Source organism: Pseudomyrmex gracilis, unplaced genomic scaffold (genome assembly GCF_002006095.1).
Source record: "Pseudomyrmex gracilis isolate BER0280 unplaced genomic scaffold, ASM200609v1 scaffold_170, whole genome shotgun sequence".
NCBI lineage: Eukaryota > Metazoa > Arthropoda > Insecta > Hymenoptera > Formicidae > Pseudomyrmex > Pseudomyrmex gracilis.
In genome coordinates, this window is record NW_018020754.1 from 274074 (window position 1) to 295089 (window position 21016).

A 21016-nucleotide genomic window follows, 5' to 3' on the forward strand; every position below is an offset into this window, starting at 1 on the left:
AAATTTAACTCCCCGAGTACTCTTGACGAAGAGTCATATTTCTCGCGCGTAAAACTTCTGGTAAAAAAAAAAAAAAAAAATTACTAATTGCAAGATTCATTAATTGCGTGTGCAATTAATGAATCTTGCTTAATAATTAATTTCAAGTACATAAATAACAATCGTACGAAAAAATTTTGTTCGGATTAAATTGTCACCTGTCTGTGCGTACAGAGAGATCTATAAATATTCTGCTTTTTAGCACAGAATATTTTAAAACTCAATTTTCTCACATTTTTGTCGGATTAAGGGTGATTAAATTGACATGTTCAATCATCGATTTATGTCGTTCGCAAGTTGGGCGACCGGACAGCGACTCCGAGAGCCACTTCTCCGCATATAACGTCCATTCGTGATTATTGTTTTGCCGCCGTCGAGAAACGATGACACAGTGCGCGTTCTGGGACTCGCCTGTTTTCCGAGGGAGGCGCAAACAGCGAGTTTATATACCAATGTGCCACGGCGCTTGGTACTACCTCGCCTGTGTTTATAAAGCGGACTCTGGGAACCGACTGAGTGATATCGTACATACATATATATTTACAATCGGGTGCACGTCTGGGTGGTATTCGAGTTTCGTAAAGACATTTTCGAACGTATATATGTATACGACTCGGATGTTTATTTTTCTTTCGTTTTTTTGTATCTACGCGCGTACGATACAAAAGCAAAAACACCATTTATTTATTTACGAGAACACAATTGTTTTTCAAAAAAAAGAGAATTATAACGGAGTTAAACAGAGAAATTTATCGGGGATGCGACAGCATCCTGGAGACCCGTTAATGCGCCCCGCTCTGTACCGTATCTTCCCGATGCAGCGACAAAAACCGGTCCACTGAGTATCGGAGACCGCGAGCGGAAAGACACTCGACCGAGTGTGCGCGTGGGAATATATAAAAGTTCGCGCTCTGACGAGTCTTTTGGAAAACGTAGCCTGCAGATCATACGTGTGTTGTAAAAACCATGCGAGAAAAGAGAAGAAACAAAAAAACAAAAAAACAAAAAAAAAGAACGAGAACACAATTTTGCACTCGAAAACGTTTCTCTCGGAAGAGCATAAACTCACAGAGGTATACGACTGTTTCTCGTCTCTATTAAAATTTTTTTTTTTTTTTTTATCTTCTACGTCGCATTAGAGTGCATATAAGAGCGACAGCCTGACGAAACGCGTGCAGATAAAACAAGAAAAAAGGTTAAAGGAAATGCGCGCGTTACATACATTTTTTTTTAAACGGAATACAAAACATTATACAATAATTCAGACATTGATCAAATATTCGAGATGAACACTCGGAGACGGGAATAAAATAGACAGAGATTTTTCTCCGAAATGTGTGACGAGAGAGAAATCGAAGACACGTGAAATGCATCGAGAGTCGATAAAAATCACGGAACATTCGAGAGGTCAATCGTAATACCATTAAAAGGACTAAAAATCCCTTCTCCGATTTAAGCGCCTCGTAAAAACCCCAGACGAAAGCTTTGAACTTTTTCGCAAAATAGAATTCGCGCACAAAATACGGCGCTCTATTCCCGGGTTATTATCGTTCCAATTGTCGTTCGTCATTATCTTTTCATTCGTGGATTCGCACGACCTACAAAGTAGTATCCTCTTTTTTCTCCTCTTTCCACATGACCTAACTCTCAGTTCCCAAGCTTTGGGAACCCCTGTCATAGGTCAATACTCTCTCTCTTTCTCTCGGCAAGGTTGACCACCACCAGCACCACCTACGACCAGAATACCACCACCGTAGTAGCGGAGTCATCGTCGTTGGTGAAGTCGATTAAATCGATTCCGTGGAAAATACATCGCGCGCTTCAAACGACGCTTTTGTGTTTCCCCGACGCGCTAAGCTGCTCTTGCAATTATAGCAGCCGGGCAAGCATTTTATATATATATATATATATACATATATATTCATGTACCGTCATGTGTGTGCGTGTGTGTGTTAAATCTGCGTCTTGCCTTCGTTTTCATTTTCTTCCGGGTCTTCGTCAGCTCGGAATCTTTGCCGCTCCGCTGCTTCATCATCTTGCTCACCGGTAAATGAACTTTCACCCTTAAAGGCCGACGCTTTGTGTTCGCGCAACAGAAAACCACGCTTGTTCTCGTTTTTTTTCCGAAGAGAAAATACGAGCGCGATTTTATTTTACAGAACATTCCTTGTAGCGCGCGGAATATGTTTGCGCGAGAAAATCGAATTCTGATGAGAACGAGCTTGGTTTCCTTCATCGGATTCTTCTGACGAAAGTATCGAAAATATATATGTCTGTGCGCGCTCGCTATAAGAGAGCGCAATAAACGTAACGTACGCAAGTACACGTAAAATATATGTTTTCTTTAAGTTCTCTTTACGTATAAAATACTTGGCGCGTTATACAACAACGGCATCGAACGAACGAGAAAACTTGTGCAACTTTCCTCGACCCAAAAAAAAAAAAACTTTTGACACGCTATTACTCCGTCAATTGTTATTACGCGCATGAATATTTCGAGCACGTAAGCGGTGTTAATTAAACGGGAACAAACCCGCGAACATACCGAAGCGAAACTGTGATACGCGATAGCTTAACACCTACCTACACTTGCTTAACGTCCTAAATAAACGATACATGATATCACGTCATTAGGTCACGTCATATAATTTGCAAAATTGTTCCGATAATATATTTATTTTTCTTCATAAATAATCTGTGTGTGCAAGGTAAGCGTCCCAGTGAACTGACAAACCGCGGACATTTATTAGGGAATTAATTGTATCATCAAATATTAATTATATCATCAAATATTTATGCACACACATGTTGAAAACTGATATTTAAATTCATATCTTAAAAATTGCTCAAAACATCGAGAATTGTTTTATTTATTTACACAGCTGATTATTTCTGTAATAAATGTTGGAATACTGCGGCATTTATCTTAATTAATTAAAAAAAAAAAAAAAAAAAAAAACAGCATTACTTTATACGGAACAAAATACATGTATGCGAGATATCACATCGGGGAAATCGTCCTCTCGAGGAACTCGTGTTGCCGAGAATCTCTTCACGCGGATCTCTCGAATCCGTGAGCGCGGATTACTCGAGAGATTACCCGACTAAAACGAATGCGGGATTATCGCCCGCAATGCATACTCATAAAATTCCCGTGGCAAAAAAAAAAAAAAAAAAGAATGACTTTCTCTACTACTCTCTCTCTCTCTTTCGCAATTTCCTTTTCGAACTTTATTATACGAGAGAACGCTGACTATTCGAAATTCGATCGGCTCCTCTTTTGTACGCTCCTCTCTTTTTGTTTTTTATCAACCGGTGGGATTTAATTCCATCGCGTATTGATCGCGCGCTCGCGTTTGTTAACCCTTTGAACGATAATAATAATCGACCGGCCGGTTTTTCGGAGTCCTTTTCGAAATGGGCCATTTTACATTTTACAACGCGCATTCGAACGAATAATTGCTCTGGTTTTTCTCGAACGATAAAACTCTCTAACCCTCTCCAAACGATCTGAACCGCTGACGCAATAATTTGCTAAAAGGCTCGTACCGAATTTTATGCGCGGCTGCGATATCGGAAAATTTTATGATAATTAGATGAAATCGTGCGCGTGTTACAATGCGGCACAAATTCGCTCTTGAGCCTCGAGAGTACCCGCGATGTGAGTTTTCCGGCTCAACGAACTCGCAAATGACGCGGAAGCGGAAAAGAGACAGATTTTATTTAGTATCCTTATTCGCGCTGCGCGCTCTAAACTCTTCGTTTACGGCCTAACACATTGTGTTCGTTGTTGTTTATCATCTACGTCAATTATCATCTCTTATCCCCTTTCTCTTCGTCGCGCGCGTCGGCAGCAGTTCATGAAGAATTCAAACTCACTTGTACGGGAATAAAACGCTCGATGCCGCTGCAAATCTGGGCCATCGAGTAGCACGATTCGATTCATTATGCGCGAAACGAGCGAGAGAGAGAGAGAGAGAGAGAGAGAGAGAAGAGACGCGTATTTTCCGCAAAAGGCGAAAATCGATGTAACAAATGTATCGCGAACAATTTGTTTTTATTACACACACAATTTTTAGAACGCTCGCGTCGCGATAAATAATTTATTTTTCAAAACGAAATATATCAACGAACACTTGGTGTAAAAAAGTTTTTTGTTCTAAATCTTCAAAAAATAAAAAAACTTACTAAAAACTACCGTGTGAGAAAATACGTAAAGCGACGTGAAATATATTTTCGGCGTCGAAAAAGTATTGTTATTTCATAAAGAACAAAGTCGGATTGTGTGCTTCTCTCGCGATCGGAAGAGGGAGAATTTATAACTTCTCCTCGGATATCGGTGGACTTGAATGGCGCGATTGTTCGAACTCCCACAAGTAAATGTGTACATAACGTGTACAAATGTGTGTACATTCTCTCTCTCTCCTCTCTCTCTCTCTCCTCTTTCTCTCTCTCTCACACACATCGAAAAAACGACGAATATCGTCGTCATTTCTTCTTCTCTGCAAACGTGCCGGGACGATTAATCCTCACGAGGTACGCGAAAACTCATCCACGCTCCCTTCTCGAGCAGTCGAGATGCTTCAATGACACTTTTATTATCTGTCTTTTTTCGAGTACCTTGTTACATTTTTCCTCATCGCGCTCGCTAGAGCAAAGACACACGCATCGAAAAAGCCGCATTGCTGCCGGCTTCCTCTTGTTCCAAAAAGTAGACAGTGTCTTATTGCATATCAATAGTTAGTACGTGATAAAATACGCCACGACAAAAGGGAACGTCTCCGTTTATTTTAAACCATCAACCACGTGCATCGCAACGACGCGTGCAAATCGAAAAAAAATTGTAAATTACTTACGTCTTTCTTTTTTTTTTTTTTTCAATTTGAACGAATTTCGTACATGTGCAGATAATAAACCAAAATAAACTGAAATTTGTTCTTGTTTGAAAAGATCTCACTTCTTTCATTTAATTACGTTTGAAAAGATTCTGTTTTTTTCTTTTAATTACGTTTCAAAACACACGACGTAGATGAACAAGCAAACGGGATGAGTAATAATAACAGAGAGAGAGAGAGAGAGAGAGATAACAACTAATACAAGCTTTTTCTCACAATTTAAGCAAATAATACAGTGAGTCAGCAACGCAGCTGTAAGTCTCGCTAACAGTGTATCTCTCTCATCTTTGCATGACTCACGAAACAGTGTGTAGTAGTTTTCGATTCGCACACTCGAGGGTGAGACCCTCGACTTATAACGCACCCTCGCTCTTCGGCCCCCGTGCTGCTACCTCCCTTCCGATGGTTCCGAAAAAGCACATTGCAAAAGAGATGATCTCGTGCGCCTCTTCTCTTCGTCACGCGTAATAGCTCAATATAGTGACTCTCAAACGGGAATCTCTCTCGCAATTTACGCGATTGAAAATCCATGTGAAATATCGTGCCCGCGAAACGACAAAGTAATGCGCTCGCGTGTACGTACGTAAATATGTACATCATTGAGAGAGAGAGAGAGAGATGCAACTGTATTTACTTAACTGTGTATACTACAAATCAATGCGTCGTGGCGCTTATTAACCTTCATCAATGGCAATTTGATCGCAGTTTAAAATCGCAGCACATTCATTTTTGTGGGGTGCTGAACTTTACCCGCAAACACGTGCGTTGAAAAATAAATATTGCCACTTTCTTCTTTTTTTAGAAAATCATCAAAGAAAAAAGAAAACACTTTAAAATATTATATTTCGAGAGTAATCGTTTAAATCTCTCGGTCGAACACGGTCGAATCGCACCCAAGCGCTATAACGAACATATATTAAACCGCGCGTTTTTTCTACTTTTCCCCGAGAGTAATAAATAGAAGACGGAGAAGAAAAAGAAGTAGAGAGAGAAAAACAGTTCGGAATATTATATTCGAGAGCGACGGTGGTTTAAATCCCTCGATCTTCCCCCCAACACCACGTTTGTACGTGCGATCGACCGAGAGGAGAGGAGCTTACCGAGATGGGCTCGCCATTCGCCTTTTCTCCATCCAGTATTCTCTGACGCAGAGCGAGTCTGTCCAGGCTGGCGAGCCTGTAGCTGCCGCCGGTTTCCCTTGTGAGCCGCTCGGCGGTGCCGCCGCCGCCGCCGCCGCCGTTCGACCCCGCGTTAAAACTCGACGTGTACTTGGGCAAGGTTGGCGGCGGCACCTGCCGCACCTTTTCGCGATTTAACATCGTGCTGCTGCTGTAGAGGAAGGACGAGTTACTGTTGTTGCCGGTAACAGGACGCGCGCCAGACGGCGAAACGCCCGACGACGCGGTGGACGACGCCGACGACGACGACGACGACGTCTTGATGCCGTTGCTCTGCGCGCTCGCCGCGGCGATGCCGTTCTGGTTCTCCGTCGTCGACATGTGACCGAAGTTTGTTATTTTTTTCGCTCTTCGAGAAAAACGAGGTTTAACGCGATTCTCTTGTCTCTCGTTCGCCGACTTTTCGTCGGAAAATCACCACAAAGAAGTTTAATTAATCTTCGAACCAAAAGGTCACAGAGATAACAGTCCTCTCTCGCGATTGTATATTTAAGTGAGTCCCCGGAATGTCTATGAGAGTTTTCTTTTTTTATTTATGTGAAACACATTTATCCAAATTCCATCGTCCGTTAATGGAAAAAATGTACCCGGGGATTCGTTCCGTAGACTAGATGTATCTCTCTCTTACGCTTGTATACTTATTTGAACACAATGTATACTTTTTTTTTCATAGAACCTATAAACAAGAACGAGCCAAAAAGAACAAATTGTAACGATTGCGCTCAGCAAAAATATTTAAATACAAAGCCTGTAGAGAAAGAGTAATATTTTCAAATGATTACATCATACGCGAGAGAATTGAAGATCTTAAGTTTGTTCTTTACAGGCTCTTCATTTAAACACGTTCGCCAAGAGAATCTCTATTAAACTAAATAATTTAATAAATCTATTAGACTCTCTCTGGAGCTAATTTCATGCCAATCTGTTTAACACGTGTATGTGCGCGCTCACATACATACATACATACATACACACACACGCGCTCGCGCAGATCAAAGTGCGTTCTTCGAATATACCGCGAGAAAACTATCTTTACCACAGAAATCCGTGGCTCTTCGTTGAATTTTTAATCCGTGGATCAAAATTGCAATACGCGCGCGATTGAGATAGATCGTTCCGGCAAAAACTCTTTTTACTCCCGCGGGAGAAAAGAAGAAGGAAGAGTATAATATCTCGATCGTAACGTAGGCGGAACACGTTGAAAGTCGATATGAGCGGTGCGGTTTTACTTTATCGTTACGAGAGAGCGATGCTCCATGACAAGGCACGGCTCGTCTTACGCGTCCCCAAGGATAACTAGACGGCGACGTCGAGATACGATGTATATGTACATATTAGTTTTTTCATCCGTACTTGGAAACGAATATGAAAATCGACGAAGACGAGCGAGACTTAAATGGAGAAAAAAATACCGATCTCATTCCTCAGTTTTTAATTGTTTTTTTAAATTAGAAACGCGTGGCGCGTTATCCTGTGCGTTTTTCACGCACAATCAGACGAGCGAATCAGCGTCGCGTTAAAAATTTTGTTTTTCTTCTTATTTGAAAATATATAAAAAATATAATTTGGATACGTGCGGGTGTGGTATAAAAATTTAAAAAGATTTTAACAAAAAAAGTGTAACAAAGTTGTAAATTATATTTTGAACTGTATATATCTCCTACCGACGAATTCAAAATCACATGAATAGCGACGCGTGTATCAGTAAACTGAAACAAATGATTTTGTTCCGAATCAAATCTATATTATGATGTAATCACAGATACCCGCGTATAATAATGTTACGCTAATACGGTAATGAAAATCGATTCGATAGCAATTAAATGTACATTTTTTTTACATTTATTTATGTCATAATTGTATATTGAAATTAATTATACCTGTAACTCCACACACACAGAACAAGATTCGCGTACTCATGTACGCGAGAAACATTCAAGAGAATATTACACATACAGATTCAGGGCTTATCGCACGCAAAGTTTCACGATGAGCTCGTCGGGACACTCGCGCGCTTGTTTACGCACGATTACTCGATACGCTGATTCACACGGATACGCACACTCTGCGATTCGATTCAGGTTTATGATTCCGATATGAGGAATGCGTCGAAAGTAAGAGCGATCGCGCGCATCATAAATCGAGTTCCGCGAAAAGACACAGACGACTCTCCTGCTTCCGCGTCTAAGCTTCACGGCCGCGATCGCAAGATTTTGAAGAAAAAAAAAAAAAAAGAAAAACTGTGCTGAAACGCGCACACGATCGGAACAACTGCGTTCGAATGTAATTTATTTCAAAGGAGGGAGAAGTAAATTTTCAGTGTTGTACGAAACTGCCTTCTCTTCTCTTCCCCACTCTCCCAAAAACAACCAAAGTCTTACTCGTCTTCTCGCTCGTTGAAACCGAGTCTCGAATAACCGTTCGTGTGATATGTATACATGTTAAAATTTGAGAGATATCGCTACCATATAATCCTACCTTTGCACGCTACAAACACAGTCGGTTATATATATCGCTAACAATAAGCAAGGTATACTCAAGCGTTGCGCGCGGGTACGGAAGTATCCCCGGTACGTGCGCGCGCGAGAGAACGTTGTTGTCGAAAAAATGACGACGACGGTGGTAAGACGCGTGGCGTGCGCGAGAGAGAGAAAGACATCCAAAAAGAAGCGACTGTGAGAAAAAAAGGAAGACCGCCGAAACAGTGCGCGTCGCACTGCGTGGGTTTCGAGAGCAGCGGCGACGGTGGAGCCGGTGTTGCCGATGATTCACGCTGTCGGCGGCGGCGAACCGGCCGAGCGTGGCCGTGTTTTCACTCTCACTTGACCGTTCATCGCGCGTATCCTTCTTTCCGTGCGCGAATGTGACAGCACACACAAAACCGTAACCCACAGAACGCGTGTAAATTTTATTAATTAAACGTACGGCGAAATGTCACACAAGATCGCGCACCGCACAAAATAACACACAGAAAAAGGTATGAATCGTTACGTGCAATTACCTCGCGCAATGCAACCACCGCACCCGACTCGGATGTACTGCACCGACCACGCCTGACGCGTTGCCGTGAGAGCCCGAAAGGAAGGGTCGGAAAAGAGAGAACGACGGGGGAGAAAGAAAGATAGAAACACGCACACAACCGGTGAACATGGTTAGAGGAGAGAATCGTCGTCGCGCGCGCGCACAGCCAATCACGACGGTCGGCCGCGACGACGTTCGCGCCGCCTTCAGGCGTTGCACTCAACTACTGGAACGAAAAACCTGATCGATAAAATTATCGAACGTCGAGAGTGTAGATTCCCCCCGACCCGACCGCGCTTCTTCAACCCCCTTACAAAGATCGTGGGATATTCTGCAGTTCACGATTTTTACGTGAGTCCTTTTAACAAATTCATTAAAAAGAATGTTTAAATATTGAACAAGCAATAATTCAATGTGTATTATACACAGTGTGTTTCAAACATTTTCGACCGATTTTGAAGTAGTAATCTTACAACTTTTTTCCGCAAAAGTACATAAACTTACAAAATAAAAAAAAAAAAAACGGTACAGTTAACGAACGCGATAAATTAATTTTAATAAGCGCGAGTTAATTCGAGTTTCAACGACGTACGTACACAGAATAATCGGGCACGCTTCCCGGATATAAATTTTAAAACGGTATTTAGCGCTAAAGTGATTCAACACGCGCTTGCGGTCTCGATTCCGCGATGTCAACGTTCTCTATTGTCTTTCCAATCGTGTTGCCTAGTTATTCTAGTGCGTCCACTAGTAGGAAATTACGCGCAATACTCAGAACGTTATTCGCGGCCTTAATTGGACGTTCTTAATAAGAGCATCGAACTGTTGATTGTGCGTACGTACTTGCATATACGCACGTTGCATTCGTACGTGCGTATATCCATGCACGTCCGAAGAAACGAAGCGAGAGAGCACTTTTTAATGCGTTTCGCGCACACTGTCCCGATTGCGGAATAAGAATCTTATTTTTAAATATTTGTTTTATTTTTTTTTTTTATTTTTTGCAAGTTGCCTAGGATTGTAATGTACTTGAGAGAGTGAGAGAGAGTGAAAGAGAAAAACTAAATTTTACATTAATTAATATAAAATTTCATATTTTATTATTGTCTTATATAATTGATTTGTTATTGTCTTACAAAATTTATTTATTATTTTATATATATATATATAAAATGTTAGTTTTATATATTATTTTAATTAATATTACAAAACAATTAAATTATTTTATTATATTAATTAAAATTAAATACAATTCTCTCTCGTGTTACATCGTTCAATGCACAAATTGCAAAGAAAGGACATCGATTTCGATGAGAGAATTTAACATTCCAACGGAAATCTAAAACTAAATAGCTTTATTGTTTATTTCTTTTGGGATATAATCTAAACATCTCTTACGACCATCGTTATCATGACAGACTTCGTAGTTAGCATCCCCGACAATGAGATTAACTATATTTCCATAGTTTACACAGAATTCTCTATAAACTTGTAAAAACAAAAAGTAGAACTCTCTCTTGACCTCTTTTTCCATACGCTCAATAATTTGTAACTACCTGTTGAGACTCCTTGCTCTTCTCGCAATTGTATCTAGCGAGAATGGACGGATTCAAGCGACGTCTCGACGTCGCGATCGGCGTCGCGTCCGTTGTCGACATCACGACGACTCTTCCGTTTGTCTGATCAATTTTAAAATTCGCCACTAATGCACACAGAAACGTCACACTTGCATGAGCACCAATTGTCGCGCGCGGATAACGCACGGTCTACGCACGTATTTATGTATGTATGTATATATGTGTATGTGTACCGAACACTCGCAGAAACACGAGGAAAGCGATCAGGAACGGACTCGAGAGCGCAATAACGAGCACAATTTTCTCATCGCGCGATTACCGTTCGTAATCGTTAGCGCGATAACGGGAATAGTTGATAAAAACTTTTGCTCGAAACTGGAAAAGTTTTTTTTATCCGTTCACAAGTTCATATATAAGTTGCGAACAACCTATAAATTTGATACGGTTCAGCAAGATCAACATACACACACATGCGCAAACTCTCAGTAAAAAAAAATTGTAATTTTAACACCATCCAATTTTACAAGTTTGATGGAAGAGTCAATATTTATTCAATCAACGAGCACTGTATTTATCGATTCAAAATGTGTGTTTTGACTCTATAGAGAAATGTAAAACTTTTCAAATATCGCTTCGCACATGTGGTTGTGGCGGTGATAATTTGTGTTGCGCGTAGTGCGTGTCCTAACTTGTAAGAACTTCGGAACGCGTGTCACACAATCCCACGAGAGAGATAAGATTATGGATTAAAAGAGTTTTAAAAAAAAAATATTAAATAAATACAAAATTATTAATAAACACATTTGCTTTTCAATATTTCACGTATGTGCAAATTTATACGTATCGAATATTCTCATTGGCGGCACACGTACGACTGAACACACGACTCGCGTCGACAATTATCAAAATATTTCTCTTTCGCGCTAACGGATCGTGTCGCTCGATCGATTCGTGTCCGCGCGCTCAAATGCGAGCGTCGCAAGCTGAACACTAACGTGCGTTCGCGTCGCTATTAATATTACGAACACGAAGCTACGACCTGCACGTGCTATTCGAACGACGATCGGAATCCGACTAGCCTTATCAGACACACAGAGTGAAAGAGTGAGACTCACCGCTGCCGTGGTGTCTCAAGTTGACCGTATCGGTGATGACGTCGTCGTCGTTCGTCGTCGTGGTCATCGTCGTCGTCGCCGTCGCCCCATGCGGTAGTCCAGCATCCGTAAAGCACCGGAAACAAATCAGAGAAGTGGAGGTCAAGGTAGGGAGGGGAAAGCGGGATTATCATCGCGATAAGGAACGATAAGGAACAGGAATATTGTTGGGAAGGAATGGGAAGAGGAAAATATTTTACGTGTTAAAACTGAGATTTTGCACGCGCTCTCTTTTTCTCTGCATGCTTTCTACTTTTCTATAAACATACTTTCACCTCATTTGTTTCGAAAATATGATACCTTTTTTTCAAAATATCGTTAAATTTAAAATTTATAATAATAATATGATGTTACAATAATTATAATGACATATAATATGAATATAATAATTTTCCATCTATTATCTTCCGGTAATATAAAATTCATACGTATATATTGTGAGAATAAAACGATTGTTATAATTGCAACATGTATCTATATATATATATATAAACCAATTTCCCTGAAAATGTATAGAATCGTTATTTTACTTTAGACGTCGTATATATACGACATATCTCGCGCACGTCAAGATCAAGTTACGGTTAAAAATTTGACATATGATATCTTCACTGAGGAAAATTGAAGTTTACCAGAGAACGATCAGAGAAATACAAATGATCGACACGAAAAGTACGTGTAACATAAATTATGCGTGTACGCTTCTCTTACGTGCGTCATGCAGAGTCTCCATCTTTCGATTGTTTACTATCGCCGTGTTTATTTTGTCGGATTGTCTCAAATCGCGTCAAGAATAATAAAAATCTACAGCGACAAAAATAACTTTTTTCCGAAAAACACAATCGCGCACATTCCAAGGATTTAAAAACGTCAAAATGATGACACTCGGACAATTGCGAATAATTTTGACTCACCACACACAAGCGATTTTAAATAACTATGATATCGATCAAAAGCGCGATTCGAAATAATTGAAAACACACGCGCGAACAAATAAGATTTCACACAGACTTATCTGCGTTAATAGTATATTGAGATCTAGATAGAGTAAATAATCGATGTCGATTTACGAAGAGTCGATTGTAAGAAACGATATATTGCTCCAAACTCAGATATAGGATCTCAATTTCCTTCTTCTGAATGTTGTCATCTGTTATACATCACGTCGCGCGAAGAAACAAAAAAGTCATTCTACAATCGCGGACAATCGCGGCCCTTTCGCGATAAATCGCGTCGAACACTCCGATGGGATTCCGTCATAGATTTTCGCGACACCGTCAATATGATAAATAAGAATTAGAAAACAATTAAATCAAAATAGATCAAGATATAAACGAATTTAAATTTTTCCGACGCGGAAAATGTGTGAAATAACTGCACCGCGTTATTGCTGCACGTGTCGGATATTTAATTCGCACTGAGGGCAGGTCGCGGGCTCTCTCGTTCATTCGCGATCGCTCGGAAATCGCTTCTCTCACACGCGACGAAGAAGCGCTCCGCTATCATCGTCCACTGCTCTTCTTTCTGCCCATCCATCGGTCACACTTTCCTCCTCTCACATTCTCCCTACTCTCTTAATCGATTGAGACAATTGATTCTTTAACCTCACACACGTAACTATCTCCGTCACAATCGTTTTTACACGCGCATATTTTTCATTCAATCCCCAATTTTATTTTCAAAAATCTTATCTTGCTATTTCGCCGGTTTAGTTGTTTTCAGATAGGATTTACAAAATACAAAAACAAGAAAAACAGAGAAAAACACATTTCAACATTAAAAAAAAAAAAAAAAAAAAAAAAAACGATCGAAGTGTAGCGAAACACGTGTAGCGTGTGATAATTGAAAAAATGTAATCAATATTATAAATAGATTTAATATGCATAACGTATTATTGTACAGATCTATCGTAATGGGCTGGAAACGCGACATGTCCATGAAAAATAGCGATGAGTTATCTACAGAACCAGTTACACAGGCACGGCATATATATATAAGACATATATATATACATATATGTATGTTTTATCATACACGTATATATATCTTATCTACGCGGGAAACTAATCGAGTGTGACGTACATTTGAATAGAATACTAATACAAAAAAAAACTTCTTTTGTCAAGATAGAAGTCAGCGAGAGAATTCGGACGATATTATTGTACTATATATATATATATAATAAGATAGCGGAAATCGATCTTACGCGATAATTCCACAATGCAGAGCAAATATTTCTCGGAGAATCAGTTTCTTATTCGAACAGTTTTCTTTGTGTTTATTTTTCTTGAAAAAAATTGGCTTTGAAAACACATGCCATCAAAAATCAAGTTTTTGTTATTTTATTAAAAAACTCAATTTATGTTTTTTATAACGTAATAATCGTCGAAAAATAATGTGTAAAATTGTTGACGATCAAACGCGGCGCTTTTTTTCCATTTTTATCGATCTTGTGTGTGTAAAGCATAAATAAATTACTTAATAAATACATACGGAAAATCACAAATGTCCATTATACAGAATAATGCGACAAACGTGTAACAAATATGGCTTCCGAAATTTTGAACGGTACATCGATAGGCCTTTCTCCCCTCTCCGGGAAAATCTTCACACCGGAGAATAAAAGATTTTATTTACACAAATATACACGTGTCACTAAATTTTGTTCAGCTCTGAACTCTCTCTAACTTCTATTACGATAAACTATTATCACGCGTTACACGAAAAGAGAAATGTGTCATTTATCAAACACGAGCTCTCTACACACTTCGTAATATATGTACACAATATAACAACGAATTGATAATTCCGACGATCAATTATGTGTGACTAATATAACAATAATTACCAGGAATTCGTTTTCTCTCGCGTGTGTTACGCAAGACAAAATACAAAACGTTCCAGGACGAAAAATTCGTAGAATTTCATGCGTCAGACAGTGCTCCGAATTAATTAAAATTTTTTTTCTCCTCTTCTCTTTCTTCGTTAACGCAGAAAATGCGGTCTCGGAACCACTCGCGCGGAAGGAAGTCGGTAAAAAAAAAAAACGCAGCGACGAGACAAGTGCAATTGAGACAAAGTCGCTGCGACGCGTGAAAAACTGGTGAAAACCGACGAAAATTAGTGGGGTTAGGTCTCGGAGCGTATCGACCGGGCGCGTTGTATTGACGGGAAAATTCGGCGGCTCCAAAATGGTCGGCGCCGTCTCCGACCGCGTCGGGCAGGTGTTCGTCGTCGACAGGAGCCGATGAACCGCGTGCTCTCCTCCTCTTGAGGAGGACGCTTCTCGACTTACCGCTTCGCTGCATTGTTGTTCCGCTGACGGGGCGTCACAGCGGCTCATCGATCATAATCCTCTCCGCACACACGCGTGCTGCAACACGAGGGTAAACTGGTTTCGGGTTGCGCGCGAGTTCGTTCGCACTTTCGGGACACACGAGGACGACGCTGCTGGCAGGACGCTGGCGTACAACGGGACGAACAGACGATCGCAAGCACGAGATCGGGAAAATGCGAAGAGAACGCTCACACGATTCGACCGCACTTTTCAAATGTGTACGCGTAGCAAACTCGAATGACGATTCGTGCACGCGTTGACGCGTGCGCATGAAGCGACACAAGATTTGTGACGACGAGCGTGACTCGAACGGAACGCGGCGGCGAGCGGACACGGCCAATCGCGACGCGACGCGGTCCTGGAGTTCTTTTGCGCATATCTCTCGCAATTGGCCACGTCCGTTCGGCTTCGTGCGCATTCCGTGACTCGACCTTGCAAATCGACCAATCGCGTTCTAATGATTTCAGCGAATCGTTCCACAACGTGATTGGATCGTTGTGCAATCGAAGTAAACGCGTGATTGTTGCGATCGGTCTCTTATCGGTAACAATTGACAAGTGAAATCTATTCAAACAGGTTCTAGGCGATGAAAGGAGTCAGCTGATATTGTTGTTCTTTGAAAAAGTGCGTACGAGTATATAGTGCAATTAACGTATCTGTAAGTATTGAAACTATTGACCGCGAACACGAGTACATATAACAAATTAAAAAAATACACTCGTTCGTTTTAAGTTAGGTTATGGGGAGAGCATGTTGTGTTTTGGGTTGCTCGTCGGGAGGGGATGCTCCGTCCCATTTGATTCCCAAGAACCCGGTTCTCTTTCAGAAATGGAAGAATCAAATTTATTCTTCGAAGCTTCAACATTTGACTGACGAACAAATAAGCAAGCGTGCGGTCTGTTACCGACATTTCGCCCATGACGATTACTTGGTAACGTTTAGAGCGAGAAAATTGAAACGCGGCGTCGTGCCCTCTTTAAATCTGCCAAACAAGTCAGCTACCGACAAGCCAAATATAAAAGCTTATACGAAGCGAGATATAGAATTGAGAGATACAAGCATAAATATATCCGCCGCAGAATTAGAAGCGAACAAACATCAAGAAATCATGATAAGAGAAAGAACAGATAGTGCATTGTTAAAGGATACTCCGGAGGAGACAAAATCTTGTTTATTTGAACAGCCAACACTTGAATCCATATTAGACAAATATGTGAAACAAAATTTTACAAAGAAAAGATTCAAATTTTACTATAAAAAAAGAATACTGAGAAGAAAACGAGCAAAACTAACGGAGGAGCAATTGGTGTTGATTCAGCATAGAAGACAAGTTGAACAGTACGAGAAAACGCCAACTATACAAAAGTTACTGTCCACTTTAACGTCCACCGAGGTAGCATCTATTAAAACCAGAATACAAAGGTCGAAATATTCACCAAGAATATGTGTAAAAGTATATCACGATATGGCCAAGAGAAAAGCTCTTTATCAGTCATAAGGTGTATCGTTGTTGGATAAATCTCAATTGCTCGAATCAATGCGCATTTTGTGCTTTATACTAGGAGTACTTGCGAAGATAAAATTGCACGATTTTGTCAACAGCATGGCACATCCAAAGACTGATAAACATATTGCTTCCGTGAAGGTTTATGTGTCGAGAGATAACAAAGAGAGATTTAAGAGTTTGCTAAAGCAATGGTTAATAACAAGCATATTGATGTTGTGTAAGTGTACATATTATCTTTGGTTTAATACATAATTACATTGATTGAGTTTCTTTTAATAAAATAAAATTGAATAACATATTAAATATCTTATATATACATATATGCTATAATATTATTGTTGCAAATGCGACAATTTGCATTTTATGTGTAATTTTTATTATTTTTTAGATGGCGATAAAATACAATTACTCTTGTATATGTTTTCGGAACGTAATGAAGTTCTAGCTTTTTTTTTGCAACACACACAAGAGCTTTGACTCTTCTCTACGCGGAGATGCGCGAGAGGTGCGTCAAGTGCGACAACAGATATACATATCAGATGCGAAATAATTGTCTGAACGTTGTTAAGTCGACAACGATGATTTTACTGTATTTTTAAAAACAAATATACATGAAATATACATTTATAATTTTATATATAATTGGTAGAAGGACTGCATTCTCTGTGAATAAACCTCTGAATATCTATCTCTTACTGCACTAACGACGTCACAATAGAGAGTTACGATATCATTCCTGAACACATAATTATTTTTTTTTTCTTTTATAAAGTGTTGTTCTGTTGAGCATTTCACTTGTCGTAAACAATTGTACTATGCAAGAATAATTCTCTATACGCTAACAACGATTCTTTCTCTCTCACTTTTTCTCTCACGCGTTTGAGAAAAAACGCGCTAACAAATATTATTTTACTCGCACGTTTAGTTTAGTTTTCCAGAAAATGGGGAATTTTAAATCCGATGAAAAATAAATTAAAGTACAAATCAAGAGAGAGATACGCGATACATACACACACAGAGCTCTACAACCCTATGTTTAGGATTCGGTTGCTCTGTGAGAGAAGTATTCTCGAGCATAACAAACATGCAGAAAGTCTGACAGTTTTTATTACACATTACGTTGAAAAATATTTTCATTTAGTCTTGTGTTACATTTATGTATTATATATATAATATATATCTTTACATATTTTTTGTCGATTTTTTATTCTGGAGGTGCTGGATGTATATTAAGGTATTGTACTTCTTGTCTACGTCTATATATATGTAAATATATGTATACTACTTAAGAAATTAGAATTCAAAAATGTGTTTGACACGCACACACACACACATACATATGCACACACACTTCTGATATTTTATCTTTCTTTCTTTCTCTCTCTCTCTCTTTCCGACTTCAAAGAGTTATAATGTTTGTCGTCTGTAATAGAGAAAAATATACTTTCCCTTTAGTTTTTCATATATAATTTATTAACTACGATGTGTACATTGACGTGTACGTAGCGTGTTTATTGACAATCTTAAGAACGTTTTCTTCACATTTTTTTCTCCTTTTTCTTTTCTTTTAGATCGAATTCGAGAAATAATCGCGTTTTGAGAATAAAAAGTAAAAATATATTAGTTTTTCCAGAAAATTGTTCGCATTTTTCGAATTAACAATATCAAAGAAAAGTTGTTTACTCGTCTTTAAATCATTTTTCATTTTCTTCTCGTTGATTCAGTCGACACGGTATACACAGTTAAAATCGATCGTGATATTATATCGTGTGGTAGTGTGTTCCTTAATTAAAACAACGGACGAAAGAGAATCTCTGCAAACACGAGGGGACGAATCGAGGAAAAAAAAAACTATTTCTGAAACACAAACACGCACGAGTCTTCGGAGAATAGGTGTGCGTGTGTGCATAGAAAAAAGTGTCTAAAGGGAAAGTGCAGAAACGCGAGAAGAAAATACATTATAAATTCTATTATTGCAGTCTGACGGTTGCATATGTAGGCCTTGCAGTGTTAACGAGAGTTAATTGAGTCCCGAAAAATTATGACGCGCTGATCTTTGCATCGCATTTTACACAGACACGTCAATTTATCTCGAGGTTGCGAGTACATCCTAAAATAATAATTCACTAACGTGAGAGAGAGAATACGGTAAATAAAGGAGTTCGAAACTCATCTGTACATAATGCTCAAACGCTTCTGCACGAAGCGGGACACGGTTTGTGCGTTAACAACACTTGTAAAATCGATAGAAACCGAAGTGTCTCTCGATGCAGGCTGTTTGGACGAGAAGAGCTTCTAAGCGTCGATCAACATTACAATGTACACTAATTTGATTGTATGTCGCTTGGCACAATGTCGATCGACAATCACACACACACACACACACAACACACACATACACACGTTGTCACATTCAGCAATACGGCGAGCATTAAAACCGAGTCGAGAAGTAATTTGTATTTGATATGTAATGTGTGTGTAGTGATAAAATTCTTAAAAATATAGTTCCAACTATATATAAATCTCTCGCGATTGTTAAATTCCTTTTGAAAGCGTGTGTGCCATCTTCTTGCAATAATAATAACAGAGTGAAATGGGAAAACGTTTCGTAGAAATATTTGAATTTTCGGTGGATTATACATCGTTTGTTATACATATTGCCGATGTTAATATGCAGCAGTGTTTGAAAGCGTGATTATCAATGATGATAATTGTCATCGAATGCAAAAATTTTCTCGTCCAAACGCAGTTTTTTTCTACTTAAAAATGGAAAATGCGTATACACACATCTATATCTTGATACGTGTAAATGATTGTCCATGATTGTCCATAGTCCGTAGAATAATTACATCTCTATCATTAATTACGTCTCTCTTATTCTTTTCTTTTTTGTGCTTGTTCGTTTTAGAGTTAAACACGAGAAAAGAGCCGAGAGCGAGTCCGCGAATACGCGGGCTCGACGTCTCTTGACCGTTCCTTTTGTCTCTTCTTTCTTTTTTTTTTTTTTTTTTTATTATATCATACTTTCTCCAAGTGTAATCGGGATGTGCTTAACGTTAAGGACACTTAACTTTGTATACAATCTTATGTAGTTAAAATAGAGTGATCGCACAAATATAATCTTTGAAATTGTATAGACGCGAATTGTGGTTTTCGGTGTGACCGAGAGATCGATATATCGCGACTCCGACGAAATCCGAATTTTCTCTTCTCGAAAATTCCATGAAATTGAAAACGCGACGCGTCGAATTGAAAAAAAAAAAAAGTGTAGAAAGTTATTTTTACATCGAAAAATACTCTCGTAGGGTGTGTTTGTCTGTTTTTAAATCGGTAAATTATTATAGCCGTTATTCTTCTCTCGCGCGTTTTATTCGGACTCACCGAAATCGAAATGTCGCGATCTGTGTTTTACGATCGATCGTTTATCAAAACGAATCGTGACCGATCAGGCGATTGCACATTGATATTGTTGACTACATAAATTTTTATACACATATATCATATATATATTTTTTTTTCTCGCCACCAACAGTACTGTTTATTAGACAAAATCTATACGTTTTCTTGGTCTATATGTTACGTATATATATATATATATATATATGTATATGAAATAATGGAACTTTTGACGCGCGCGAGAACAATTGATTTCAGTAATCCATGTCGAGGTATATGCTCAAAAGAGAGAAGAGGAAAGAGAGTTTATAAAATCTATCCTTAAGTTTTTGTTTTCTTAGTGATTGTGTTAGAGATGTGGCAATTGACGACTGCGACGTAACCGCGACACGTAATGTGCACGTATAAATGTACATATACGTGCGCACACGCCGCGTGTTTATACATTATATTTTATATATAATTTTATATATAGATGTCACATACGTATACAATATATATGTATATCGACGAGAAAAATATTTGTTCTTTCTGTCTAAACGTGATTCTAACAAAGAGAGAAATTTACAGCGTGTCTCCCAGATCACACCACACTGCTAACTTTTGTTAGAGCAGATTCCTGAGATCGAAGCTGTCTCACATATGAAATTGCCTGTCACATGAGACGCCTCCTTTGCGCAGGATAAATCAAAAGTCGTGATCTCCTCAAATTTATTCACGATGAAAAGTTTTATGTTCTTTTTCAGTCTGTATGTTTTTTTTTTTTTTTTTTTGTTTTTCTCCGAACCGCATATTCGGTACTTCCACACGTTCGGTACATAGACAGTCTTGTGTATCACTCGATCCTTCTGTGTGACGTTAATTGTATTGGCTCTGTATATTAGGCGAATTTTGTGCGGAATCAAAGTGAGT

General features: G+C 39.1%; 1 protein-coding gene and 1 long non-coding RNA gene across 12 annotated transcripts in view; one reads left to right on the forward strand and one right to left on the reverse strand.

The window, feature by feature from the left end:
* Positions 1-15426, reverse strand: part of LOC109857737 (septin-7) — a 30174-nt gene extending 14748 nt beyond the window's left edge. Inside the window, exons 1-3 of one of the 11 annotated variants that reach the window (XM_020434359.1) lie at positions 15160-15196; positions 11826-11827; positions 6035-6788 (exon numbers count right to left, since the gene is read on the reverse strand). In XM_020434359.1, the coding sequence (XP_020289948.1) occupies positions 6035-6433 (399 nt within the window). In that variant the 5' untranslated portion in view covers positions 6434-6788; positions 11826-11827; positions 15160-15196. The other 10 variants (XM_020434364.1, XM_020434368.1, XM_020434367.1 and 7 more) reach the window with 10 other exon arrangements.
* A 189-nt stretch (positions 15427-15615) lies between these two features.
* On the forward strand, positions 15616-20556 carry LOC109857741. The gene is made up of 3 exons (XR_002250543.1): positions 15616-15859; positions 15934-16925; positions 17097-20556. It is a non-coding gene; the product is annotated as an uncharacterized LOC109857741 (long non-coding RNA).
* The last annotated feature ends 460 nt before the right edge of the window (positions 20557-21016 follow it).